This window comes from Chionomys nivalis, chromosome 7, assembly GCF_950005125.1.
Source record: "Chionomys nivalis chromosome 7, mChiNiv1.1, whole genome shotgun sequence".
Taxonomy (NCBI): Eukaryota; Metazoa; Chordata; class Mammalia; order Rodentia; family Cricetidae; genus Chionomys; species Chionomys nivalis.
Window position 1 is genome coordinate 12,026,588 of NC_080092.1, and position 26,985 is coordinate 12,053,572.

At 50.0% G+C, this 26,985-nt stretch overlaps 1 protein-coding gene across 1 annotated transcript; it reads right to left on the reverse strand.

Moving 5' to 3' along the window:
• Ccnf (cyclin F) lies at positions 1–26,112 on the reverse strand. The gene is made up of 17 exons (XM_057774598.1): positions 26,054–26,112; positions 24,173–24,327; positions 21,078–21,184; positions 19,602–19,669; positions 18,086–18,279; positions 17,604–17,657; positions 16,800–16,904; positions 16,435–16,512; positions 14,400–14,551; positions 11,920–12,084; positions 8,830–8,953; positions 8,417–8,597; positions 7,789–7,876; positions 4,029–4,128; positions 3,820–3,947; positions 2,256–2,425; positions 1–1,791 (listed from the first exon to the last, which is right to left on the reverse strand). Exons 1-17 carry the CDS (start codon positions 26,067–26,069, stop codon positions 1,349–1,351), a joined length of 2,328 nt encoding a protein of 775 aa, XP_057630581.1. The 5' UTR covers positions 26,070–26,112; the 3' UTR covers positions 1–1,348.
• Positions 26,113–26,985: the final 873 nt, after the last annotated feature.

A 26,985-nucleotide genomic window follows, 5' to 3' on the forward strand; every position in this document is an offset into this window, starting at 1 on the left:
ACTGTCCCCTCTTACGGCAGAGGAAACAGGCACACACATACCCAGCTGAATACAATACAAATGTCTGAGCTCTCCTTACACCAGTGTGTCCCAGCCAGAGTGGTCAGCATTCTGTTAACAGTAGCAGAGCTGCCAATGGGGACAGCACAGAAAATGAAAACCAAGTAACCCTGCTCCACCTATACTTTTGGCTCACAGATATTTTGGGGGCACTCCTGGTACTTTTCTTAAGAGGAAACAGCATACATTTAGGGTCAGCATATCTGCTCAGCCTTCAGCAGACTCCCCAAGTGTTGAGGCCAGCTGCCTCATAGTTCCAAGGCCTTCCAAATGAAGCAGACACTCTGGCAGTCTCTGGCCAGCTCAAAAGGACTGGCGACCTGGTTTCTTCCGATGGAATCCAGTCACAAACAGCGAGTCCAGTTGGCCTGCTTTCTTCTTGTAGAATCCAGCTGTCTTTTGTTAATTTGGATATTACAAGTGACTGTTTATGGCTATCCTCTAGAAAAATCCATTTTCCATAAGGAAAGAACGCAAGGATAGAAGCAAGAGGCCGTTACCAGTTTCCTTTTTCTGAGGTCAGACGACCCAGCGCAGCCTCACCTGGAGCTTCTGGTCCTCTCGCCACATACGTCTGGCTGCTGAGACTGCCACCATGCACAACTAGATTTTCTTTTTCAGTTGAAGCTCAGCAATATTGGGAATTACCTTTTATCTGTTATCTTTTTATTTGACACCTTCTATTTAGAATGCCTCCCCCTTTTTTCATTTCATTAGAAGAAATCTAGAAATAAAGGTGGGGAAAGATTGGCCTAGAAATTCAGTGCAGAAAGGCCACATGGACGCAACGGGGCACAAAGCACTCTGAGGGGAGAGATTTGGAAACTGAGTTCTAAGTGCCAGAGGGAGAGGTGTCTTTAGCCCCAGCTTCAAGGTTCTCACGCCTGACCACCAGACTGCAGTCGATACTGAGTTGCAGGGTCACAGGCTCCCTGGGATGAAATGGGCAGTGAGGTGTTCAGATGAGAGCTCCCCACTGGCCTAAAATAAGACAGCAGTGGGGGGTTGGAACTGTATTAGGGTACCTGGGCCACTAGTATTGCAAGGAAGCTGTCTCCTTCTGACCTGGGATTGTGCGCACCAATACAGAGAGCCAGGCTCCCGAGAGAGCAGAGACAGGTTCTACAGGTGTGGCCTGATTGCTGTGAGGCTGAGCTTTTCACTGTGTGACCTTCTGACGGCTCACACAGCACTCCCCTTCTGGGGTCTATACAGCACCTGTCTGCAGTGTCCCAGAGAAACAGCGGCCCTCCCCAGTAAACATTCATCATGGCAAACACTGGCATCCTCAGAGCTTCAGGAAGCCTAAGTTCGTGTCTTCATCACTGTGCACTGACAGGTTTTGGCGCTTTACCCGCTGCTGGTGAACACCATTCTCTGGGGAGTTTGGGGGGCGACACTGTAAACATGACTTCTTGGCCTGATGGTGGCAAGGCTTTGTGTTTGAGTAGCTGCCCACAGACAGCACTGAGGTAGATTGGGGAGAGCCCCCCATGCCACCATCCAGGGAGCTGATGGGACTCGCGCTGCTGACGGAAGAGTATCCAGAGGTCGTGATGTCCTTGCCCAGATCTCCCCTATTGCTGAGAAGGGGCCCAAGAGCTGGAGCTGGAGGAGCCTGGCGGCTCTTGTCCTCTGACCAGGCCTCCTCATCGCTGGACTCCGGACAGCAGTGCTGTTCCGGGTTCACGTAGACCACAGTGACGTCAAGGAGCCCACTGGGAGCTGTAACTGGAAAATTCAGGGGAGAGTCTTTATGGTACAACCCAAGTTATCAGAAGTGACTGTATACCTGCTCAGGACTGGGTGGCCCAGGCTACTCTCAAGCTGGGAGAATTACTCCATCAACTCTGAGGGCAGCAGAAGGTGACTCAACTCCCTTAATCTGAGTGGACACAAAAGCAAGCAATTGGAAAAGCAGTTGAAAGTTGTCCAGTCTTCCTGACCAGAAGACGAGAGACAGGACTGCCTGCAGTTTACACACACAGGTGTGACACAATGCTCTACACACCCAAACTCCAGGCCCTTCGGCCAACAATGACCCAGGCAGAGAGAGACACAGGTTTAGACTCCACCCTCTCTGTCTGTGGGATGGGGAAAACCTTCACCCCAACCAGGGTGCCAGGCTCATATGCTTCTCTCCTCAGCACAGGGTGAAGTGGCCACCTGCACGCCCAGCCCTCCACACCACTCACCGTCACCCTCCTTCTCTCCTTCACTCTCCTGGTCTCCCTCATAGCCAGAGCAGCAGTCCAGGCTCCAGTCCAGAAGGCTCCCCAGCAATGTCTCCTCCTGGCTCGACAGTTCTGCGGTGGGCGTGGTGACAAAGCTGCCCCTGTCCTCCTGAAGGCTATTCTCCCGCTTCCTACAGGGTGGAGAGAGTCCAGAAAACCCTGGTCTCAGATGGCAGCACCCGGGGAGCCAACCTGGTCCTGGATATCTGCCTTAATACCTATATGCCCCTGGCTTTCACTGTATGTTCTGGAAAATACCCATGAAACTGGAATAGGTCTGAGCTCCTCGAGGGCAGGGGATTAATTGGAGGAAGAACTGGGAAAGACCAGGCCTTGGTCTAGGAGTGAGCCCTGCCTTATTCTGGTCAGCTTGGGGCCCGGGGCCCCTCTGGGAACTGGCAGGAAGACCACCACTCCACAGGATACTATATGCACCAGAGGCAGTGCTAGGCCTGAGTGCCCAGCGCAGTCTGTCTTTGGGCAAGGCCAGCAAACCTGTCCACCTGGGGTCAGGTGTAGAGAAATATAGGAAGGCCAGTCTCTGCGCGAAGCTGCCACGCCCACCAGGCCTTTCTGCTGCTGACTCATGTCACCCTGGAGGTCTCTTCTAGAAGTTTGAAGGGGCGATGAAGGGTTTTCTGGAGAGCAGGCCTTTAGAGGAGCTCTTTAGAGAGCTACCCAGCCCTGGTAGCTACAGGTGTCTGTCTAGGATAACCCTGTCCACAGACGGTCAAGAATGACTAATGCAGAGTAAAATGTACACAGTGGCCCCTCAGCAGGATCCGGGTCTCCCCGATTCCAGATGGGGAAGATGCCGTGGTGTTTCTTTCACAGCAGGTACGAGAGGAGGTTAGCCCCTGACACAGCTGCCACTTTAGCCCCCCACCCCATGAGACACCCAGGCTCATGTGACAGGTCCTATGCAGTCACCCAGTACCTGGCCTAAGTTGCTCAGGAACACACAGGGGACCGAGAAATCACAAAGGCAAGGCTGGCACAGAGGGGAGTCTGCCCCCTGAGATTTTCAGGTTTAATAGTTCAGAGGGTGAGGTGGAGTTAACCTCGGGGGTACAGCCACAGTGCTGGCATGTGAGATGAGGAGTAACAGAACTATACACAGCAAAGGAAGGAGACAAGGGGTGGGCAACAAAGACATTACTCAGGCTACACCCAGCTACCAGCTGTGCCACATAGTGGAGCAGGGGGACCAGGTGAATGATGACACAGGCAGGGAGAGAACTGGACAGGATCTACTGTGTTCAGGACCATCTTCCCTCCCAAGGAGTGGGGACAAAGCCAGACAGACAGTGACTTCTGAGAAAGGAGAGGCAAGCTGCAACAGAGATATTCAGGAACAGGCCCAGGCCAGAACCCCCTGGGTTAAACTTGGGACCTGTTGCTCCTTGGCACAAGCCTAAGCCTTAGGACACTTCTACAAATGGCTGCAGTGTTAAGGAGGAAACTCAAACTTGACACATGAGACCGCAGGCCATGGCGCGGTTTCAGACGGCCAGGGCAGACTTACCGTTTGCTTCTCCTCCCGGAGGGTGAGCTGAAGAAGGTATGAATCTCCCCTGTGCTGGGGAAAGACTGGGGCTCTGGGCTCTCCTGCTTCACTCCCAGTGCAGTGCACAGCTCTGCATAGCTCAGTACCTGTGGGGAGGCCAGAGTGAAGAACCCCACAACCCCGTGGGCACGTCCCCCCGGGAGCCCAAGTGGCGAAGGAGGGCATACCGCTTCCTGGCTGATTTCGTCGTAGCACTTATCCTCAAAGCGCTGCTTCACAGCAATCAGAGAGACTTGTCTGTAGTCCTTGGGGGCATCGTCATGGAAACTGGAAACAGACAGAGAGACTAACATATAAACCTCACCAAATCTAGACTAACTCCACCACCTGAGAGGGCAGCAAGCGTTCAGAGCCAGGCCCATTGATGGGGACACACGACAGTGAAGACTGGCAGCTCCTTAGTGGTTGGTTTCCCAAGACAGACAGACAGACACAAACACCCAAGGAACTTGCACTAGAATGTTTATTACAGTTGGGAGGTAGAAACAACCCACATATCCAACAACGGTCAGACAGACAAAGGTCCATTCAAACTGAAACTCACTCAGGCATCGACACACAACACAATATGAACCTGAAACAGGAAGCTCAGCAGGAGCCAGACTCACAAAGTGGTGTATTAATGTGACTACTTCATACACAATGTCTAGAACGGGCAAAGTCACAGCTGAGAAGCATGAACGGAAGCTGGGAAATGGTGACATCTAAATAGTGGGGTTTCTTTATGCAGCCCTGGCTGTCCTGGAACTCACTCTGTAGACCAGGCTGGCCTTGAATCAGAGATCCGCCCGCTTCTGCCTCCCCAGTGCTGGGATTAAAGACTACCACCCAGCTGAGTGGGGTTCCTTTTGAGAGTTAGTGAAAATGTCCTAAAATGGGTTATACAATTCTGAATATACTAAAAGCCTTTTAAGTTATATGACATTTAGAAAACTTGCCCCAGTATTTGGAAGGCAGAGGTAGGTAAATCTTTGTGAGTTCAAGGCCAACCTGGTCTACAGCGTGAGTTCCAGGACAGCCAGGGCTGCATAGAGAAACCCTGTCTCAAAACATCAACCAACCAAAACATTTAGTTTATAAATAAATGCTTCCAACTTAACTGGTTTATTTTATTTTTTTCTTGGGTTTTTTGAGACAGGGTTTCTCTGTAGCTTTGGAGCCTGTCCTGGAACTAGCTCTTGTAGACCAGGCTGGCCTCAAATTCACAGAGATCCACCTGCCTCTGCCTCCCGAGTGCTGGGATTAAAGGTGTGCGCCACCACCGTCTGGTTCAATTTAACCAGTTTAAAAAAACAACAGGGACTAGAGAGATGGCTCAGCGGTTAAGAGCACGGGTTGCTCTTTTAGGACCTTGGTTCAATTCCTAGCACCTAAGTGGCCGCTCACAACTGTCTGTAACTCTAAGATCTGACACCAATACAGGCAAAACACCGATGCACATAAAAACAAAATAAATATAAAAAACTTATTCTAAAAAACCAATAAAATAACTGGAGATATATTTAATATATTTAGCATACAAAAACACACTTTTTTTGGGGGGGGGCAAATAAACAATCCTTAGCAACAACTTCTGGTTGCCAGCATCAGATGACAAACAACCAGAACAAGAAAAGGTGGGAGGGCCAAGACACTGATCCTGCTTGTAACAGTCACCCCGCTTCCTCAGCCACCAGCTACCTGTTCTGGGTGCCACAGGAAACAACAGAGTAGGCAAAGGCATACTACTGGCAGGTCCCACTCAGAGGAGCCCAGTGGAGAGACAGGAAGGCAAAGAATGTGTTGGTTAGAGGGGCACTGCGGATTTTTCTAGAGGGCTCTGACCTTACCCCAGAAGCCAACAGTGATGATCTGGGCTGAGGTAAACAGAAGGAACATGTTGTAAGGCCCAAGGTATGACCAAGGTCACGTGAAGGTCAGATCTCACGGACACTCAGAGCGAGCAGAGGCAGCAGCTCAGACATGCAAGCGAGGCAGTCTGGGCTGGGATTAGGCGTCCTTGGTTAATTTTCTGACAGAGCGATTGTGAGCAATGAAAGAAAACCAGGATTCCCTGGCTCCTCAGAGTGGAGATGATGAGAGTAGAGAACCAGAGAGCAGTGCCGCCCAGAGAAAGGACCCTAGGAAGGAAGCAGTAAACCAGCAGGAAGTGGGAGGAGCAAGTCTGCAAGCGAAGCTGAGAAAAGAAAGAGAAGCAGCCACAGGCAGATGCAAACCCAGCCCAGTGTCCCATGATATTCTACTTACAGCCTGCAGCCCAATGTCTGTCTGTAGCTGCCCTTGCACAGATGTCCCTAACCTGGAACGTGGATGTGGGCACCCTGGCCTTACCCAGGTACCAGTTCCACATGCTCATTCATTCTCCCCACCCTGTTTCTTTCTTAAAAATGATTTATCTCGCCGGGCGATGGTGGCGCACGCCTTTAATCCCAGCACTCGGGAGGCAGAGGCAGGCGGATCTCTGTGAGTTCGAGACCAGCCTGGTCGACAGAGCTAGTTCCAGGACAGGCTCCAAAGCCACAGAGAAACCCTGTCTCGAAAAACCCAAAAAAAAAAAAAAAAAAAAAAAATGATTTATCTCACTGGGCAGTGGTGGCACACGCCTTTAATCCCAGCACTGGGGAGACAGAAGCAGGTGGATCTCTGTGAGTTTGAGGCCAGCCTGGTCTACAAGAGCTAGTTCCAGGACAGGCTCCAAAACCACAGAGAAACCCTGTCTCAAAAAACCCAAGAAAAAAAAAAAAGAATTTATTTCATTTATTTCTTCTTATATGTATAGGTGTTCCGCCTGCCTATGCACCACATGCACAACTGGTACCTGTGGAGGCCAGAAGATGGCATAGGAACCCATAGAAATGGAGTTACAGATGGTTATGAGTCTCCATGTGGGTGCTAGGAACTGAACGGAACCCAGGTCCTTTGGAAGAACATCAAATGCTCTTAATCACTGAACCATCTTTCTAGCTCCACCCACCGCCCACTCCCCTTTTCCTATAGACCGCCATGACCTGACACCCTGTACAAACTGTGGATGGCCTCTTTCCTTCTTTCTTTTTTAAAGTCATATAATATATTCTGATTATGGTTTCCCTTCCCCCATCTTCTCCCCACCCAACTCCACGCCTTCTTTCTCTCTCTCCTCAGAAAACAAATAGGCACATTAAAAAAGCAAGCAAACCAGAATTAACAAAATAAAACAACTTTAAAAACCTTAAACACACACACACAAAACCCATAAAAACACAAAATTAAGAACCATAATATACAAGCCAAAAGAGCGGTAAGACAAAAAACCTTCCCCAAGCAATACGAGACAAAAACAAATAAACAAACAAAATTATGAAGTTCATTTTGTGTTGCCATCTACTGCTGGGCACGGGGCCTAAGCTTAAGTGTGGTTTGTATATACTGTGAGATTCCATAAACGAAAACTTTTTTTCCTATTCTGGCCTTTTTCTAAGGACCCAGAAGGGGTCCTGTGAGGTGAGGAAACAGCCACACAGAGTGCAAATGCAGGAGGGAGGCAGCAGAGCAGTGAGGGCGAGCTGAGATGTGTGGGTGCACCAGGCGGGCACAGGCAAGGACTGTCTGCTGGCTCCTCTTCCTCAAGAAGACAGGTTCAGTGTGAACACAGAAGTAAGCCCAGGCCTGGAATTTTAAAACGCCAACCTGGGGCTGGCAAGACAGCTCCGTGGCTAAAGATGCTCGCTGCACAGGGCTGATGAGCTGAGTTCAATTTCCAGAACCCACGAAAGGGTGCAAAGAGGATTCACTCTGCAAGGTTGTTCTTTGACCTCATATGCAGACGGTGGTACACGAGCTCACACAACCTAGAACAACTCTAGTCGGGACTGACAAGTGGCTCAGGTTGACCATGACTCACGACCCCCCCACTTGGTTCTCTCCAGCGCTGAGAGAGAGACTCACCACTTTTTATGAAGGCTCAAGACGCAGGGTGTGAGGTCGTTGTAAGAGAACCCAGTGAGGTCCCACAGGTAAGTGGTCCAGGGCTGTACTGGGGAGGAAAGCAGGCCGGAAATGTAATGGAGCCCCACAATCCCCACAGCTCCGCCAGTTTGATGATATTCCTTCAAAATACCCGTCAGGGTCAGCAAGACGGCGAGTTGGCAACGGCACTCGTCACCAGCCTGATGACCCGGGATAGATTCCTAGAAGCCAGCCACATGGCAGAAGGAGAGAACCAACTCCCGCAGCCGTTCATCCTCCAGCCGCCACACTCATACCATGGCATTGTCTGTGCACACACGTGCACATGTAAGTTAAATATAAATGTGAGGAACAAAACAACCAAACCAAACTAAAACATTCTTGAATAGCTCCACATAAGGTGTGCATTGTTGAAACTACACACTGCTTCAGCTAAAACCACCTCACACACACACACACACCCCAACTGTTTTGAAGCCATTCTGCTGTGCTTTCTTCTCCAGGAAAGATGAGCAAGTGTTATTTTCTGCCCTTCCAACCTCTCCTACCCGAGAACTTTCCCAGACACCAGGACACTCCCCCTCCCCCACCGCAGGGCTTCTCTTACTCTCCCCATGCATCAGCCTGGCCAGGAGCAGGGCTGCAGAGGCGAGGCGGGCTGGGGCATAGATGGACAGGCTGGTGTGCAGCAGGGAGAGCTCGCAGAGAAAGCTGCACAGGTGCTGGGTTCTGGGTGCAACAGGGACCAGTGTCAGCAAGACCTCTTTGTAGTCAACCACAGTAGGGACCTAGACAGAAGGAAGTAAGTATCATGTCTCATCCGGCAACACCACACCAAGGCCCGGCCCGGAAGGGGTCTGGCCAAGCGTCCATGCTGATGCCCAAGTTCAGGCTTTCCGTGCACATGGCACACTGTATGCATGGCTTCTAGGTGCTGTCTCCACAGCACCTGCCACCTCACCCCCGCAACCTCAAACAAGAAGATAATTTTGTTCAAAGGAAAGCCCAAAGCCCACTTACTCGAATCTTCCCTTCAAGAGCAGAGATGATCTCTCCCATCATCCGGACCAGGTCCTCGTACTTGTATGTGTTGTCTGTGAGCCACACGGCTTCTCTAATGGTCAGAATCTCTTTGCTGATGAACCTGGAATGCAGAGACGGGGTCTCAGTTCTGAGCCGGGGGGCTGCATACTGCTCAGGAAGCCTCTGGGAGGCCTCAAGCGACAAAAGGCACAGTGGATTAGAGGTGCCACAAAGAGGGAGTCCAAACAAGACACACAGACCAAATAGGAAGGACGACTGCAAAAGTGTCAGCTCCCAAAGAACCCTGGACAAGTCTCTCCTCGCCCCTCCCCTTGGGGCTTTGATTCCCTCCCTTCCAGGCTTCTTATCCCTACATAACTCAGCCACTTCAGCTATACATACATCCTTTTGGTGTTCTCTCTCTCTCTCTCCTCTCTCTCTGTCTCTCTGTCTCTCTGTCTCTCTCTCTCTCTCTCTGCTCTGCTCCTGGACCACTCTGGCTCCTTCTCTCTCTCCTTTCATGGCCTGGTCTATTCAGCTGGCCATTTTCAGTTTGGACTCTTCCAGATGCCTCTGGCTGTTCTCACCCTCATATCTACAATAAAGTCCCTCTCCTCAACCATACTCAGGAGTGATTAAATCCCCATTTTCATTCAAAAAGGACCTACGAGGGACACTATAATTAGATTCTCTCTCTCTCTTTTTTTTTTTTTTTTTTGTGGTTTTTCGAGACAGGGTTCCTCTGTGGCTTTGGAGCCTGTCCTGGAACTAGCTCTGTAGACCAGGCTGGTCTCGAACTCACAGAGATCCGCCTGCCTCTGCCTCCCGAGTGCTGGGATTAAAGGCGTGTGCCACCATCGCCCGGCCTATAATTCGATTCTCTAATTCTCTTTACAACCTTACAGATGAGAGCTTTGCTGGTTTTGTTTGGTTGTGCTGTGGTTCAAACCCAGACACTAAACCAATGCTGGAGCCCCAAAGGACCTCTTCAGCTCCTGCCTTATCTTTGGACAGGATCTGAGTATAAGCAGTGCAAACGTGAAAGCAGGTGAGCTGCTGGGAGCAAACACTGGCAGCAAAGGGCCTAGAGGTTGCTTTAAGGTCTACACACAGCCCAGCATTTGGCCACAGGAAACCTGACTGTCCCTGAGGCAACTGGGCACCCTGTTCTCTACCCGCCACAGGGGCTGATCCCAGAACACTCTGCTCCAGTGGTCCCGCTGGCACCCTCCCCAGCAAATGTGGACTGTTGCTCAGTCTTCCACTCTGCAGTATGAATGACTGCCATTCGGCAGGCCAGAGGGGGCAGGAGAGAGAAGGTCACTCATGAGAGAGCCCTGCACGGAGCCCTGAGGTGACTGGTGGGGAAAAGGGGCAGCATAGGCTCTGAGAACAAAGCTAGGGCACCTCAGTCTGCTGGGGGGGGGGGGAGCAGACTTCACGTATTCCAGATCCGCCTGCCGTGTGTACTGCCGTGCCCAGTCTGCAGTTTAAAGACCTGGGGTGCGAGATTTAGGTCAAAGAGCCTATTTGAAAAAGGCTTGGGGTATGGTAGGTTCGCTTTGCTATCCCTGAAGTCATGAGGCCTCCTTTGGTGGTAAAACGCCATGCTTCTTCCAGGGGCGTACGGACACCTAAAGGTGCTACAGTGTCCACGGTGAGTGGGTATGTCCATGACTAACCCGCTGTGGAAGGTGAGCATGGCAGCTTTGGTGGCTACAGGAACAATGACAACCCAGGGAGCTTGGAAGAGAGCAAGATGTGAGCTAGGTAGGGCTCCTTCATGTCTACACAGAATGGACGCTCTGCCTGCATGTTCAGGTAAGTGTCAACCTGACACAAGATAGGGTCACCTGAGACAGAGGAATCTTTCTGGAGATTGCTTTACAGGCAAGTTGGTAGGGCATTTTCTTGGTTGATGATTGATATGAGAGGGCCCAGCTCACTGTAGTGGTGAGGCCCCTGGGCGGATGGTTCTGGGTGCTATAAGAAAGCAAGCCGAGCAAGTGATGAGGAACAAGCCAGTAGGCAGCACTCCTCCATGGCCTCTATAACAGGCCTTTTTATTTTCTTTTGGTTTTTCCAGACAGGGTTTCTTTGTGTAGCCCTGGTTGTCCTGGAACTTGCTTTATAGACCAGGCTGGCCTTGAACTCACAGAGATCCACCTGGTTCTGCCTCCCGAAGACTAGGATTAAAGATGCACATCACAACGTCCAGTCTCTGCATCAGTTCTTACTTCCAGGTTCCCGCCCTGACTTCCCTTAGAGATTTTCTGCTACCTGAAGTATAAGCCGACATAACCCTTTCTTCATCAAGTTGCTTTTGGTCATGCGTTTTATCACAGCAATAGAAACCCTAAGGAAGGGAGTTCTCACAAGAGCATAGGAAGTAGTTAGCAGCAATGCTATGCCTTACTCAGCAGGCCCAAGAGACAAGGAGAGGGTCTGGAATTTGTGTCCTAAGGGAAACGGTAGACCATGGTGGGTTCAAGAGAATAAGAAAATGTAAGCTATATTTTGAAATCTGCATTCCACAGCACTTCCAGAGGCCAAAACCATGGTAAAGGAAGCACTCGCTGAGGACAGGCAGTTTGGGATAAAATACAAAGCGATACAGCCTGAGAGTCAGAGCATCCTCCTCCGAGTGGCATCCTTGTGCAGGAATAGCTCTGATGGGGCTTCAGTGGTGGAGCTGAGGCGCTCCTGCCCAGGACTATGGGAAGCTGACGGTAAAGACCTGAGGCTTTAACATCAGTGATACAGTCCTGTGAACTCTGAGGACTGAGGAGGAGGGTAAGAGCGGATCGCTATCATCCTTCTTGGCAACTGTCACCCTTTGGATCCTGGGAAAGTGTGGTCTAGCTTAGGCCCTCCCAGGTCTGTGTGGGGAGACAGGACTCCAGCAGAGGTACAGTCAACCTACGAAGGGTCAACTCTGCTATCTCTCCCTTAGACAACTGAGCCGGTAGGACCCTTAAGACTCATTTCTCTTAAAAATTGGCTACCAGAATGGGGAGGATGATGGCCCCGCACCCCGGAGGGACCAGCACATATGCACACAGTCCCATTTGAATAAGGGGTTCTCACCGGGTACAGATGACCATGCAGGCAATGCCCAGAAGCTGGAGCTTATACCGGGGTACCAGCCTCCTCCGCAAGTACCGGTCTACACACTCCACTGTCAGGTGGAGACACAGGCTCGTGAAGTCCTTCATTGTGGCAACTTCTACCAACCAGTCGATGAGGATGTACCTGTGAAGAGAGGGCCACTTGTGAAAACCAGGCCAAGTGCCATACCTGCAATTTCTGCCCAAGTTTGTCCAGTCTAAGCCAATGAGCTGATCACTTTAGAATCACTGGTTTACCAACCTAGAGACTCCACGTCCCAGGGAGTTGGGGAGGCCCACAGCTACGCCCGGGAGACTGGTGGGGCCACGAATCTCTGTACCCTGCCTCCCTGCCCACCATGCATGAGCATCCCCGGTGTTTAGAAAGTCACCAAATGTCAGCCCTCAGCACCAAAGCACTGGTTGAGCTCAATCCTTGGTGCAAACGGAAGCAGTGGGTACAAAATGGGCTGCCCAGAAGGGCTGGGGACTAGAAATCGGGTTTTGGTCACTCTGCACCATCGGGCTCTTCTGTCTGGACCCTTATAACAATGCTCTGCCGAGGATCAGAGCCAGAAATGCCACTTAAGGCAACAGCCACTCAGTCTCCACACTAAAATCTTCTGGTTCCTTCACCCAGCACCTTAGATGGATGCACAAACACTAGAAGGCTGACGGAAGTGTCCCTCTCTACCCGGGAGGTAAAACCTGGGAACCAAGACCATAAATAATTCCAGGAGGTATCTGGAAGACAGAGGACGCCTTTTGGGAACTGGTTCTCTCCTACTGAGTGGGTCCTAGGAATTGAGCTTGGGTTTTCAGGTTTGGCAGCAAGCACCTCTGCCTGACGGGCCATCTAGCCGGCCCCAGTGATCTGTTTCTAGAAATCAGACTACTGGGCTATCAAGAGCACTGGGGCCAGGCAAAAGGTGACAAAAGCCTTTAATCCCAGTGCTTGGGAGGCAGAGGCAGGCAGGTCTCTGTGAGTTCAAGGCCAGCCTGGTCTACATACAGGGCAAGTTCCAGGACAGCTAAGGCTACACAGAGAAATCCTGTCTTGAAAAACCAAAAAGAGTGCTGAGATGAAAAAGTCATGTATCGGGGGCTGGAGAGATGGCTCAGAGGTTAAGAGCATTGCCTGCTCTTCCAAAGATCCTGAGTTCAATTCCCAGCAACCACATGGTGGCTCACAACCATCTGTAATGGGGTCTGGTGCCCTCTTCTGCCCTGCAGACATACACACAGACAGAATATTGTATACATAATAAATAAATAAATATAAAAAAAAAGCATGCATCAACAGGAGACAGGGTCTTCTGCTGGCACCCAGCGCTTCCACATTAGACCAGCCTGGCTGGGCACAGAACCTCGAGGACCCAGACGTCTCCACTTCCTCAGTGCCAGGACCATAAGCACACGGCACTACTCTCATTCCCCACACCCCTCCAAGCACTAGGTACCAAACTCAAGTCCTCATTCTTGTGCAGTGAGCAAATTCCTCAAGGAGGCCATCACCCTAGCCCCAGGACAAACATTTCTTAAAAGACATTTACTGACCATATTATCATGTTCCAAGCAGTACGTATAAGGAGCTTCCCATCACAACTCCAAACTTTATTTGAAATTTCAGATGACAGCTTAAAAAAAAAAAATCATGCATTTTCTATTTCACCCTCTAACACTCTGTAGCTTTGTGCCAGCACTAGGGTCTGGAGCCTGGAAGAAAGGCAACTGTGCTGGGTGTCACAGGAGCTGTGTGCCAGGGAAGGGATGGCTGAGAAAGGCATTGGCGTGGGAAGGTTTGGGTCTGACTCCTAGTTCACTCAATGGCACGAAGTACCCTGATTACAAAGAGTTGTAAAGAAAAGGTTGTAGGCTGGGGTTGTGGGCTAGTGGTAATTCATCATAAGGTGTGAGTTCAAAATCTAGGCCCTCTTCTATCAAAAAAAAAAAAAAAAGTTGTATTTGGCTTCAGAGACTGGAGGTATGAGTCTCAGCATTTTACATGTTTAACATGGTCTTCGGCTTTAAAGACTTCAGTGACTCACGCCTACACTTCCAGAACTCAGGAGGCCAAAGTAGGACACCACAAGTTCAGGGTTAGCCTGGGCTGGGGAGATGGTTACGTGCTTGCCAAGCAAGTGTGAGCATTAGTGTTTGGATCCCCAGACCCCACGAAAAGGCCAGGTGTGTGTGGCGACCAGTCGCTAATTCCAGCTTTGGAAGCTGGGAAGGGGTCCTCAGAATAATACAGTTAGCTAGAGCGACTGGTGAGTTCCGGTCGGCCTGAGAGACCCTGCCTTGTTGAATGAGGGAGAAGAGCAATGGAAGATTTACAGCATCAGCTTTGGGTCTCACGTGAATGTGCCCACATGCACTCCTACGCACGCGCATGCACGTGGAAAAGGAAAAAGATACTGCTCCGCAGTCAGATCAAACACAGGCTCTGGAGGGCCTCACCTCATCGTGTCACTGAGCCCCTTCTGCACAGAGAAGACCTGCTGCTTGTTGATAGCCCGGGAGGCCTGGAACAGCTGGCAGACCGTTTCACTGCAGGCTTTCCCCTCTAGTCCAAGCTGGCTTCCACTTGCACAGGCTTTGGCCAAGGCCAGCTGTGGGAGAGAGAAGGGCAGCGTGAACTCTCGGCTTCTCCACTCAGAAGGGCTCAGCAGGCGGACAGCAGGGGGCACACATCTGCCTGCCCAAGGACTCTAGGTCGGGGACCTCTCTGCACCACTTTCCCTTTTTATTTTAGTAATCAAATTGATTTTAATTTATGCACCTTGATAGCAGTTTCCCTTCCCTCCTCTCCTCCCATACCCCCCACCCCGACTGTGCCCCAATCCCTCCTCTGTTTCTGTCCAGAAAGGGGCAGGCCTTTCATGGATGTCAACAAACAGGGCTTATCAAGTTGCAGTAAGACTAAACACCTCCCCTTGTATTAAGGCTGGGAAAAGCAACCCAGTATGAGAAACAGGGTCCCCAAAGCCAGCCAAAGCTTTAGGGACGGCCCCTGCTGCCACTGTCAGGAGCCCCACGAGTAGAACAAGCCACACAGCTGTCACATGTATGGAGAGGGCCTAGGTCAGTCCCACACAGGCTCCCTGGTTGTCAGTTCAGACTCTGTGAACTCCTATGAGCCCAGGTTAGCTGATTCTGTGGGTTTTCTTGTTACGCCCTTTACCCCTCTGGCTCGTACAATCCTTCTTCCCTTTCTTTAGCAGGATTTCCCCGAGCTGTGGGAATGTTTGGCTGTGGGTCTTTGTATCTGTTTATATCAGATACTGGATGAATCCTCTCTGATGACTCAATCTATGAGTGCTTTTTTGTTTTGTTTAAAAACCAAACTAATAAATACATAATTTATATATATATTATTTTTTTATGTGTATGGGTGTTTTACCTACATGTATGTCTGCACCATGTGCATGCCTGGTGCCCAAAGAGGCCAGAAGAAGGTATCAGGTCCCCTGGAACTACAATTACAGGTGATTTTGAGTGGCTGCTGAGAAACGAACCAAGGTTTTTTGGAGAACCTGAGACAGAGTTTCATTGCATATCTCTCTGGAATTCTCTCTCTGTATACCCGTCTGGCCTCGAACTCACAGAGATCCGCCTGCCTCTGTCTCCCAAGTGCTGGGATTAAAGGGTGCGCCACCACCGCCCGGTGCAGTTGGTAGTCTTAACCACCGAGCACCTCCGCAGCCCCCATAGTTTCCTCTCTTCTGAGACGGTACACTTATGTCCCTGGAGTCAACAGATGAGGATGGACGGAGATGTGTCAGAACTCAGGATCTACTGCCCACAGAGACTTCAGACGGTCACTGTCGACACCCGCCACACACGTCCGTCTGATTTCCCAGGACACACACAGCCTGGTGTATATGGATTCATGACCACAGTGTGCTTGCATCTTTTTCCCACCTAGCAATTCTATCAGTTTCTTCAGCTATCTGACGTAGGTATCCTTACCTACTCTTCCATTTAGAATTCCATCCGATTCCCTACGTGCCGAGTCCACAGGACGGCTGTGGGGTTGCCTGCACCCACTCAAGAACCCTCTCAAAGGTCCATGCTGACTGCTGACTTCATATCACTCATAGTAAACAGCTCATTTATTTCACCTTCATTGGCAGAAACCACCATCACTAAAAATACCTTAGGTTACAGAGATGGCTCAGTAGGTAAGAGCACTGGCTGCTCTTCCAGGGGACCCAGATTCAAATCCCAGCACCCACATCAGGTGGCTCACAACTGCCTGTAACTCCAATTCCAGGAGACCCAATGTCCTTTTCTGGTCTTCACAGGCGCTGCACACTCATGGGTCAAATACAGGTAAGCACACACACGTACATAAATGAAAAATTAAAACAGAACAAAAGACTCAGCTCTCGTCCTGAGCCAGTCTTACTTATTGCTTCCCTAAGTCTCCTGCTGAGAGACTAGACAGGCCTGCCCCAACACTGAAAGCAAAGAATCCAGATCTCCGCGTCACCTGTGCTTCCCAGCAGCCTTTGGCAGCACAGTCCCTGAGTTTCCGGAAGTTGTGGAGGCGCCGTCCAGGATCAGACATCTGCCAACAAGAGAGAGGAAGCCTTATATGGCTGTGTACTGCGAGGGACCACGGGGTTCTAGATGTCTTCTCCCTCATGCTTCAACTTCATTGGCTTCTCCAGCATTTACCCCCAAATCACAGGAGTCTTTTGGGGGATGTCTGATAGCAGCTCGCTGCTCAGATGAGCCCAAAGACCCAGGAGCCCAGGAGCTGAGAAAACATCCCTCTGGCTAACTAAATTTCATCCAGGACCACAGGAAACCGCTCCTTGTGGTCTACCTGCCACCAGACAAGGTTCCACTTACATCTAGCCTCCTGTCACTTTCCCAAAGGAGGTACGAGCTGGCCAAGCATCCCTGACGAGCAGACTCCTCAAAGAGGCTGTGAGCCTGCTTCTTTTTCTCTTCGTCCTAGAATAAGACCAAGCAGAGGGTTCTTTCTCACCGTCTGTGCAATGCCTAGTCCCTCTTTCATTTCCTCTAAACAATCAATGCAGAGCGGTAACAGATGAATTAACTACATCAGAGCAAGAAAGGATGCCACAGAACATACAGTGCTCAACAAGTAACCGGCAGGGTGTAGGGTGTCGGGCCCCGCCTCCCATTAGTGTGGGGCAGCTCTGGGACCCTGTATCCACCCTTGCTGTCACAGGAAACCCCTTCAGCACCAGGAACGGTGGTACTGAGAGGTGTTCATCTGCCTCACTTGTCTTCCACATCCTTTTGCTGTGTTCCCTGAAAGTTACTACCAGTTCTAAACCCGCGAAGGGGATCCACAGATCACAGAGCCTGTTAAAATGCCTGAGAGGCGAGGATCCTGCATGGCCCACCAGCAGGAGCGCCCTGTGAGGATCATAGCAGCACTGCCTGGGCTGTTCCCAGCACATCCGCTCTGCTGGGCTCTTAGTTACTCTGTCCCATTTACCTCCCTTAAAAGCAGAGTGGGCGGAGCCAGGAGCTCTAAGCCAAGGACCAGCTCGGAGGAGGGCCTGGCATTTGTATTGGCCTTAGACACTCCCCTTTGTCAGTTTTCAAGGACTTTGTGGATCTAGGCGCCTGAAAGGCCAAGCCAGGCAAAGTCTAATAAATACAGAGAAAAACTTGACTTACCTCAAAAAGATTTAGCACTCTTCCCAGGCAGTGTTGTATGGAGGCTTTATGAGCCTAAAGAGAACGGTAAGTATGATTCCGGGCAGACAGAACTCCCCCAGTCCTGCCGTCCAGACCCCCGCCCCACCACCCCTCGATTTCAGTTTCAGCTGCGGCTGTTTTACTCAGCCTAAATCTTTAGCCTAAATCTTTAGCTTCCATGCACCGACATGTTCACCAAGATCTCTGTCCTCGCCCCAGACCCTAAGACCTCCACCACACCCGTTCAAGATGATTCTCCTACATCATCCGCACCCTCTCTTTGCTTTTTGGGAGTAACCTCAGCATGCTGGCGAAAGCACTACTACCTAGAGCCCCGGCCCTGGACTCAGTTTTGTGCACCCCCACTTCTTGACCCACGGAACCGACTCCAGGTTTCCCTTCGTCCTGGGACGTTAGCTGGGCTCATGGCCGCTGTGCGCTGTGGCCTCTCCATGACTTACTTTCTGTAACTGGCACTCTGTCCTGAGGCTGTCGTGGACCACGGCCTTGCAGCAGCTTCCAGACGCTGACCATGGTGGGCGGATGAAGAGCCAGATAAAGGGCTCAGAACCCATATTCAACTTCTCAGCCATACTAAAGAAGCGAGAGGCCTTCAGGCCATTCACTTCCGCACAGGCCTCATCTGACACAGATACTGTGGGAGAAACAGGATAAACCCATGATGTCTCTGGGACATGGGACGAGCAAAGATCGCCAGTCTTTTGGCAAAACCTGACACGGTGCAAAGCTTCAGACTGAAGAGCTCTGAGGGATGGGGCTCCAAATGCTCCCCATTTTGTTCAGGTAATTTCTGACACAGGCCCCCACTGGAGTCCTTCAGGAAGCCTGGATTGTGACCCTCAGGGGATGGTTCTCCCACAGCCTCAACCTTCCTCCTCAAGGGAAATGACCCTGCATATGGCAGGAAAGAAGGGTTCTCTCTCTCTCTCTGGTTTTTTTGTGTAGAACTGTCCTTAGAACTGACCTAGGGCCAGGCGGTGGTGGCGCACGCCTTTAATCCCAGCACTCGGGAGGCAGAGGCAGGCGGATCTCTGTGAGTTCGAGGCCAGCCTGGTCTACAAGAGCTAGTTCCAGGACAGGCTCCAAAGCTACAGAGAAACCCTGTCTCGAAAAACCAAAAAAAAAAAATAGAACTGACCTAGGCCTCATGGGGCCCAGGTTGGGGAAAGGGTCTCCTAAGGTCGAGCCTGTTCTAAAATAAGAACCTTAGGAAAATACAAAAACAAACAAAATAAAGAAAAAAACCACCAACAACTATGACCTTACACACTGTAGGTACATGAATGACCTCTGGGAATGGCTGACTGACAAGAGGGAGGGGCAGGACCTCGGTGTGAAAGCGCAGGTTGCTCAAAGGCTCTCGGCCCTAACAATCCTGTTAGCTGGCTAAGGTCAGGGACTATCAGCCAGACACCAGACCTTGAAGATGTAGGACAGCAGTGGTAGTCTACACTCTAAATGGTACACTTTGGAGACCGGGCAGCACAGGTGAGGCTCACTCCTCCAGTGCCGAGCAGAGGAGCAGGGACAAAAGCCTGTAAAGGAGCAGCTGGCCTTGGGCAAAAGGATTCAGGCTGTAGACAGCGCTGCTGTTAGCCACACAGACCCATGCCTGTGTCCCCTGCAGAATGAGGCACGCTGATTTCTGTCCAAGCTCCAGAGGACGGCCAAGGGAAGAAGCTATCTATGTCCGCGCATAGGTCTTGGTGATGCTCGGCTGAAGGCAGGGCATCTGGAGACAGGGTGATTTGCCTGAGCAGCCCCCATTCTGAGGCTCTGCTCAGTCATTCCTTGCTGACCCAAGTGAGGGAAAGAGGTGACCTTGTTAGCACCTATGTCAAACTGTCAAGGGGAGACACAGGGCCGACATCAGCAGAACTATGCTGCTAAATCTCCAAAGGGCTGAGGCTCGTGCTTATCTCAAACGCCACCACACATCGGGGCCCCGGGACTTACAGCCTTCATTGTAGAGGTAGGCGATTCCCAACTTCACAGCAGCTTCGAAGTTTCCCTTTTCAGCAGCCCTAAAGCAGTACGGGCATAGACCCCACGTCACTTAGGTCACGAAGGTTATGTGCCACACAGCACTGGACACTGAAATACTATTTCCGGACTGAATATTTTTTCATGAAATATAATCAAATACTGTTTATCGGTTGCATGCTATGATGTGGAGGAACCTGGCAACCGTACGCCAGCCCCAAAGGGTTAAGAATCTCATGATTCTGTCTATATGAGACATCTACAACTGGCAAACCCAGGGACAGAAAATAGATACAAGGGGTTGTCCAGGCCTTCTGTGCTTGGGGTTGGGGGTGGGCAATGTCTGCTAAAGAGTACACAATTTCTCTTTAGGACAATAAAAATGATCTAAGTTGAATAGCGCTAAGCGTGTAGAACTGTGAATATACTAAACCCAGTAAGTCCCACCTGTTCCAGGGGATTTAACTCCCTCCTCTGGCACCTGAGCACTGCACACAGGTAGTGCAAATACACATGCAAGCACTCACACACATGCATAAAATTAAATCTTTAAAAAACTTTTTTTTTTGTGCGTCAGTATTTTTCCTGTATGTGTATCTGTGTGAGGGTGCCGGGTACCCTGGAACTGGAGTTACAGACAGTTGTGAGTTGCCATGTGGGTGCTGGGTTCTCTGTAAGAACAGTCTTTACTCTTAACTGCTGAGCCATCTTTCCAGTCCCCAAATAAATAAATCTTTAAAAGAAAAAAGAAAAAGAAATAAACAGATTTTTATCCAGAAACAGCTCAAGCAAGGCACCCTGCAGCTAGAGTTATCTCCCTGCGCTTCTTAGGCAGTTCAAGTCTGGGAAATAGAATGCCCGTGAGGAAAATCCTGTCCTGAGTTCGTTTCTCAGCAACGGAAAGGGTCAAATTCAGTCCCCGTTCCATGGACATACTGTCTTTAACCACAATTAGTGGTCTTAGACGGTGGGCCTGGTCACTGGCACCCAGGATCATAGATTATAGGTCTGCTGTGTGCCCCCTCCCACTGCCACACACACACACACACACACACACACACACACACACAGCCCTCTCCCTGTCACGACTTCAGCAAGGGAGTGAGTCATCCAGAGACTGAAATATAACAGACTAAAATCACTCAGTTTTGAACAAAGGAAAAGAAAGCTGAATAAAGCTTCCATGAGCAGGTGACTCACATGGAGCTAGTCAGGAATGGTCACACCCAAGTGGGACCCTCTGGAAGTAGGGCAGGCCTAGAGGACAGGCAATGCAGGGCTTGCTGGGAGCAAGGTGACTCAACAGGTGAGTTTCTTCAGGTTTGAGTCTCTTTCCGGGGATGAGGGCAACAGGAAAACAGGACCCGCGTCAATACTGGGGCATTAGCCTCATAGCAAGGACACCAATGGCAGAAGGAAATCAGGGCACTGTTCTCAGAGCACGGGTACCTTTCAAAGAGCTTCAGGTTCTTCGGAGAAGGCCACAGCTCTTGGAAGCTGGCAGATGCCCACACGCTGGCATGGTTGTCTACCAGGTACTTCAGGTGGGAGTGCACCTGCAGAGCAATGAGAGCCATGAGTGAATTACCAAGGGACTCCTGAAGATGGGGCATACATAGATATACCAGTCTCAGAACAGTAAAGGACCCAGGTTCTAAACAACCCTGTTTTATATGGGGAACAGAAGCCAGAAATGAGTTTCTCTGATGTTCTGGGCAGGGGAGGGATAATGGCACCAGACAGAAGAACAAGCACCTCGGTTAATAAAGGGACATTAATCTCAGCACTCAGAGGAGGCAGACACAGGCACATCTTTGTGAGTTCCAGGCCATCCAGGAGACACAATGTAGTGACTGTCAGAGGGATGGAGGGAAAGAAGGAAGGAGAGAGAGAGGGAAAGAAAGAAGACACCTTTGCAGGGAACTAGAGAAATGGGTCCGTGCCAGGCAGGACAGAAATCTGTCTTGTGTACTAAAGTTCTGAGTTCAAGGCCAACCGGATCTGGTTCTAGGAGAGCCAGGGCTACACAGAGAAACTTGCCTCAAAAAAACCTAAACAAACAAACAAACAAACAAACAAACAAATAGATTTGATTTCTTTGCCTGGTACCCTGGTAGAGCAGCCAGGAGCATGGAAATTTAGAGGCACTCAAAGGAAAAAGACTGAGTCCTACTGTAGCAATCTTAAGACCCAGGAGCCTCTATCCCAGGCAGATAAAACCCAAGTCAAGAACACGGGTGAGCACTGTAAACCCTATTGTAGTGGGGAATGTAGCACCCTATGCTTCTGCAGGTAACACCGGTGAGCATACTACAGGCGTCACACAGTGGATCCCGGGCTGGCGTTTACAGCTGGTTTACGGTATGCTCTATGGTCAATCATTACTCAAGCCCAATCCGGTGGCATTATAAGTTAGATGGGATTTGTCTTAAAAATGGCTTTTGTTTTATTCTGCTTTTTTTGTTTTTTTAAAGATAGTCTCACTCTGCTGCCTACAGTACAACTTAAACTGTGGGTCACATGACTGGACAGAGGGCTACAAAAAACCTGTAGTAAAAGCCTTCTGAAGAGGCAAAAAAAACAAAATTTAATTGAACTGAGGTGTGTGACATGTTGTATCACGTGACTTCGCTGCAGACTTGGTTCTGAACACACAACACATGTGGGCACCATGTATACTGTTGCCGATCCATGCTGCCTGAAACCCCTGTGCAAAGCTTTCTGCTCTAACTGAAATGTAGTCTGAGATTCTGAGACACGAGGACCTTTCCTTCCCACCACCATTTCCTCAGCACCTAATTATCAAACTGGAATCTCTCTGGATCGCAATCTTGGAATATTTGGTTTTTAAAATTGCTCTTGAAGCTGGGCTGTGGTGGTGCACACCTTCAAGGCCAGCCTGGTCTACAGAATGAGTTCCAGGACAGGCAGGGCTACACAGAGGAACCCTGTCTTTGAAAAACAAAACAAAAAAACAACAAAAATGCTCTTGATGTTGCTGACTTCAGTTTTACAAAACAAAAATCCCTAAATGAAGGGACAGGAGAGATGAGTGGTTAGATCACTTGCTGAAGACCTGGGTTCAATTCTTGGCACCCACATGGTGGGTCAAAGTCATTCCTAACTGAGGTTCCAGAAGACCCAAGGCATATGGATGCATGGACATGTAAGCAAAGGATACATTAAAACGTCTAAATTGCTTAAATTTGTCTTAAGACAGAATTTCTAAACAAAACTAACCCCTGAAAGGGCCCTAAACATATTTGCCCCCACTTTGAGACAGGTCTCTCTACATAGTCCTGTCTGCCCCAGAACTTGCTGTGTAGACCAGGCTAGCCTCAAACCAACAGAGGTCTTCCTGCTTCTGTCTCCCACGTGCTGGGATTAAGGCATGCACCACCATGCCCAGCTCTATTTCTGCCATTTAAAAATTCTCATTAACACTACCTCATTCCTGTTTATTTGCTATGTACATGGTATATGTATCTATGCATTATGGACACACACACATGGCAATCGTGTGGCAATCCCGGGACAACTTTCAGGAGCTGGTTTTTATGTTGCTGGGGTTACAGGCATGAATTACTATGTCCAATTCATGGTCTTTTTAAAGTTTTTGTTTTATGTATACAGATATTTTACCTGCATGTACGTGTGTATCACATGTATGTCTAGTGCCTGAGGAGATCAGAAGAGAAATCAAATCCTCTGGAACTGGAGTCATAGATGGTTATTCGCCTCTCTGTGGGCCCAGAAAACTGAGCCCCTCTTCTGAAATAGTCAGCGCTCTTAACCGCCTGGCCATCTCTCCAGCCCACTGCCTTCTTTTCTTGGGATGCAATTTTTACTGCCACAAAAGGGTTTTTTATTCTCTTGAAATAAATAATGAAATGAGTAGCCCCTATAACTGAAACACCTCCAAGCATCAATTAACAATATCACCTTGTTTGACAGGCCTGTAATTCAACCACAGGAGAGGTAGAAGCAGGAGGATCAGGAGTTCAAGGTCATCCTTGGCCACACAGGTACTTCTCGACCCCTGAGCTAAGTGAGACACTGTCGCTTCGGGATAAAGTGGATAATCCCAAAACTCCAGAGGGAGAGGTTGGAGGATCGGGAGATTTCAAGAGCAGTCTTCACTACTTGAGATTCTGCTTCAACCAACCAACTAACCAAGTAATAAAAACTATTCTTGGGACTGGAGAAATAGCTCAGCAGTTAAAAGCACTGGCTGTTCATAAAGAGGAGCCAAGATTCAATTCCTAGCACCCATAGACAGCTGATCAAACTCCAGTCCCAGGGAGCAGACGCCCTCTCCTGGCCTCTTCAGGCACTGCATGCTCATGGTGCACAGACAGACGGACAGGCAAAACACTCATATACATAAGATAAAATTTAAAAAATCATTTAAAAAATAAAATAAAACCACCATTTCCTTTGCTTTCTTTTTGAATCAAAGTTTTATATGAACACTTAAGAACATGAGACTTTTACAGTTTAACCAACAATACTAGGACTGGTATTGTTTCCATATGGTGACTTACAGCTCGGACAGCAAGGATGTCCCCGACAGAAAGCCATTTCAGGACATGGAAGAGTACATCTTCCGGGAGACTCAAGATGGTTAAGTTTCGGGGTCTTCTTTTGAGTCTTCGCTTGGTAGGATAACAGAAACACTTGGCACACCTACAATGGATCACTTAAGGAAAAAAACCCACAAGCCTTGGTGAGACGAAAGGGTGTATGTGAAGATAATTTAATAGTTGCCGTTCTCTGTTCACACAGGGGACAAGTCCTAAAACTAAATAAAGTATACTATATAAATTACTTAAGATACCACCGTTCCTTCAGTATCCCATAAATATTCATGGTGAATATCAGATAACATGTAATTGAGTATTGGAAACTTTCTGATTCCAGATCCATTTGATAACCAGAAAGGGGCTGGGGGGTGCAGCCAATACTGATGTTTTCCTTCAACTTCACTCAGGAAAGTACTCTGGGGACCTGAAAAATGGCTCAGCAGTTAACACAAGGCTCAAAACAGTCAGCAAGGTCCCTGGGACTTGGGCTGTATATTTTTGCTTCTTGTTTTGTTTCTTAAGATGGGGTCCTCTGTAGCCCAGGCTGACCTCAAATTCACTCATACAGCTGAGGCTGCCCTCGAACCCCTGATCCTCCCTGCCTCTACTTCCCAAGTACTGACTTACAAATGTTAGCCGCCATGCTCAGATCTTTTGCTCATATTTGTACATGTGACTAAAAAGCATAAGGTTCAGTATGGACCTAGAAACTTCCGTGGCATAGACTGGCAACTCAATAGGACAGCTAGAGCAGGTCTCGGCTTGGCAGATGTCAGTGCTGCCCAGTCCCGGAACCTAGTGGTCTGCTAAACTCAGCATATAGTGAAATTGCAATGTAAGATCTAGCTCAGTGGTTCTCAACCTTCCTAAAGATGGTCCTCATGCTGTGTTGACCCCCAAACAGAAAATCATTTCGCTGCTAACTTCCTAACTGTAATTTTGCCACTGTTAGGAATTGTAATGTAAATATCTGCTATGTAACCCCTGTGAAAGGATCGTTTGCCCCTCCCGATGGGGTCGAGACCTACACGTCTAGATGTACATTGACACTGGGTCCCGTTAGAGGAGCTCTCTTCCCAGTTCCTCACAGTGGGTTATTCCAATGTTTCCTTCAGCAATCCACTCAACGCTTCTGGCTTTCTCCCTTTGCTTCACAAGCCCCTCCACTCCGACCCCTTCAGGAATCTTAAGGTCTGTCTTTCTTCCCATTTTTCCTCCTCACACTGAGGCCAAGTGGCTCTTCCCTGGGCCTTGGTAAAGCTCTCTACCAGGAGGTCTCTAGAGACTGCCCACTGCCAAACTCTTGACCTGTTTTATCGGAAACTAAATGTACTGCAAAAGCCAAATGCATACCCAGAGCTATAATTCCCAAATATTCTACGAATATTATCATAATAGTTTCCTGATTCATCTGCTCTAGAATACACATCTGAAGTGTTTAACCACTGTAACGATTGAAATCGCAACCCCAGGTCGTACGACGTTTTCACAGGGACAGATCCTGTTGCCTCCGCCGATCATAGCTGCAGACGCGACACTCAGGAGATCGAGCCTCCATCAAGAGACCGGACAGGACGTGAAATCGAGCTATATTGTGGAAATCGCTCTCGACTTCAGAGAAAAGTGAAATCGAAGTTTGCTGGGCAGAGAACCTAAATCGCCCCGGGTAACAGGAGGCGTAGGTGCCGGGCGGGCATTTAAACCGCGCGGGCGGGCTCCCAGTGGAGGATCCGCGTCTACTCGTGCTTTGTGTGTGGGGGGGTGGGGAATGCGACGTGCCCTCCCGGATCACAGGGGCCCAAGTCAGGACCCATCGCCTGCCCGGCTCCCGCCAGCACTCACCACCGCCGCTCCCCATCGCCGAGCTCTGGACACTGCCGCCCGAGACGGCTCGCGAGCGCGCCCGCGCCTGGGGCAAGTGCGCTGAGCGCCGCACGCAGGCGCGGACACCACCCCCGCCCCATTTTCAAACGCGCCCGGAGCTCCTACTGGTAGGACCACGGAGTTACGCCCCCCAGATCGCCAGCCTCTCCCGCCCCGCAGGCTCTGGGCACTTGTGATTGGCTTCATCAGGACGCAAATTCAAACGCTGGTTGTCTATTGGCTTATCGCTCGTGGCTAACCCGCCTTCTCCGCTGGGCGGGGGACAGGGAGAAGCGCAGCTGGCGCCGGCGGGCTAGCCCAAAAAGCCCGCCCGGACGCAGAGAGGGTTTTTATCCCTCGCTGACTTGTCCGACCCCCTGGGAGTTGGTCATGGGTGCGTCCACCCAGCGGTACTACCTGTCCCTTCTACGCGAGCTTCCGGCCAAGGAGACTGGGTTTGGAGACGTCACCTCTAACACTGATGTGGAGATTGCTGAGGCCGGGCTCCGAGTCCCTCAAAAATCCTGTGAATCGGGGATCGCATTGTGCCTGGCAGCTATAGTTACATTATGCTAAACGGTGTAGTCACTCGTGTATTGGGCAGTAAGCAGTATCATGTCCACCTCTTCATGATATGATCTACCGAGAAAAGAAATGAAGTCTATTGAGGGTGATGAGGCCAGAACAAGGAATCGGCAGGTTTCTCTTCTCCACACAGCTTGTACCAGCCTTCATTTCCCCCGCCTCCCCGCAGCCTGTTTGCTTACTGGACCCCTGGGGTACCTGTCCTGTGCTGGACGCTGCATGTCAAGACTTCTTGTCGGTCTGAGGCAGTAAACTGAGAATGGCTGGTCACAGCACATTAGAGAACGCTAGGGCAAGACTTGGGGTCTGTTTCCCATTGCTGCGGA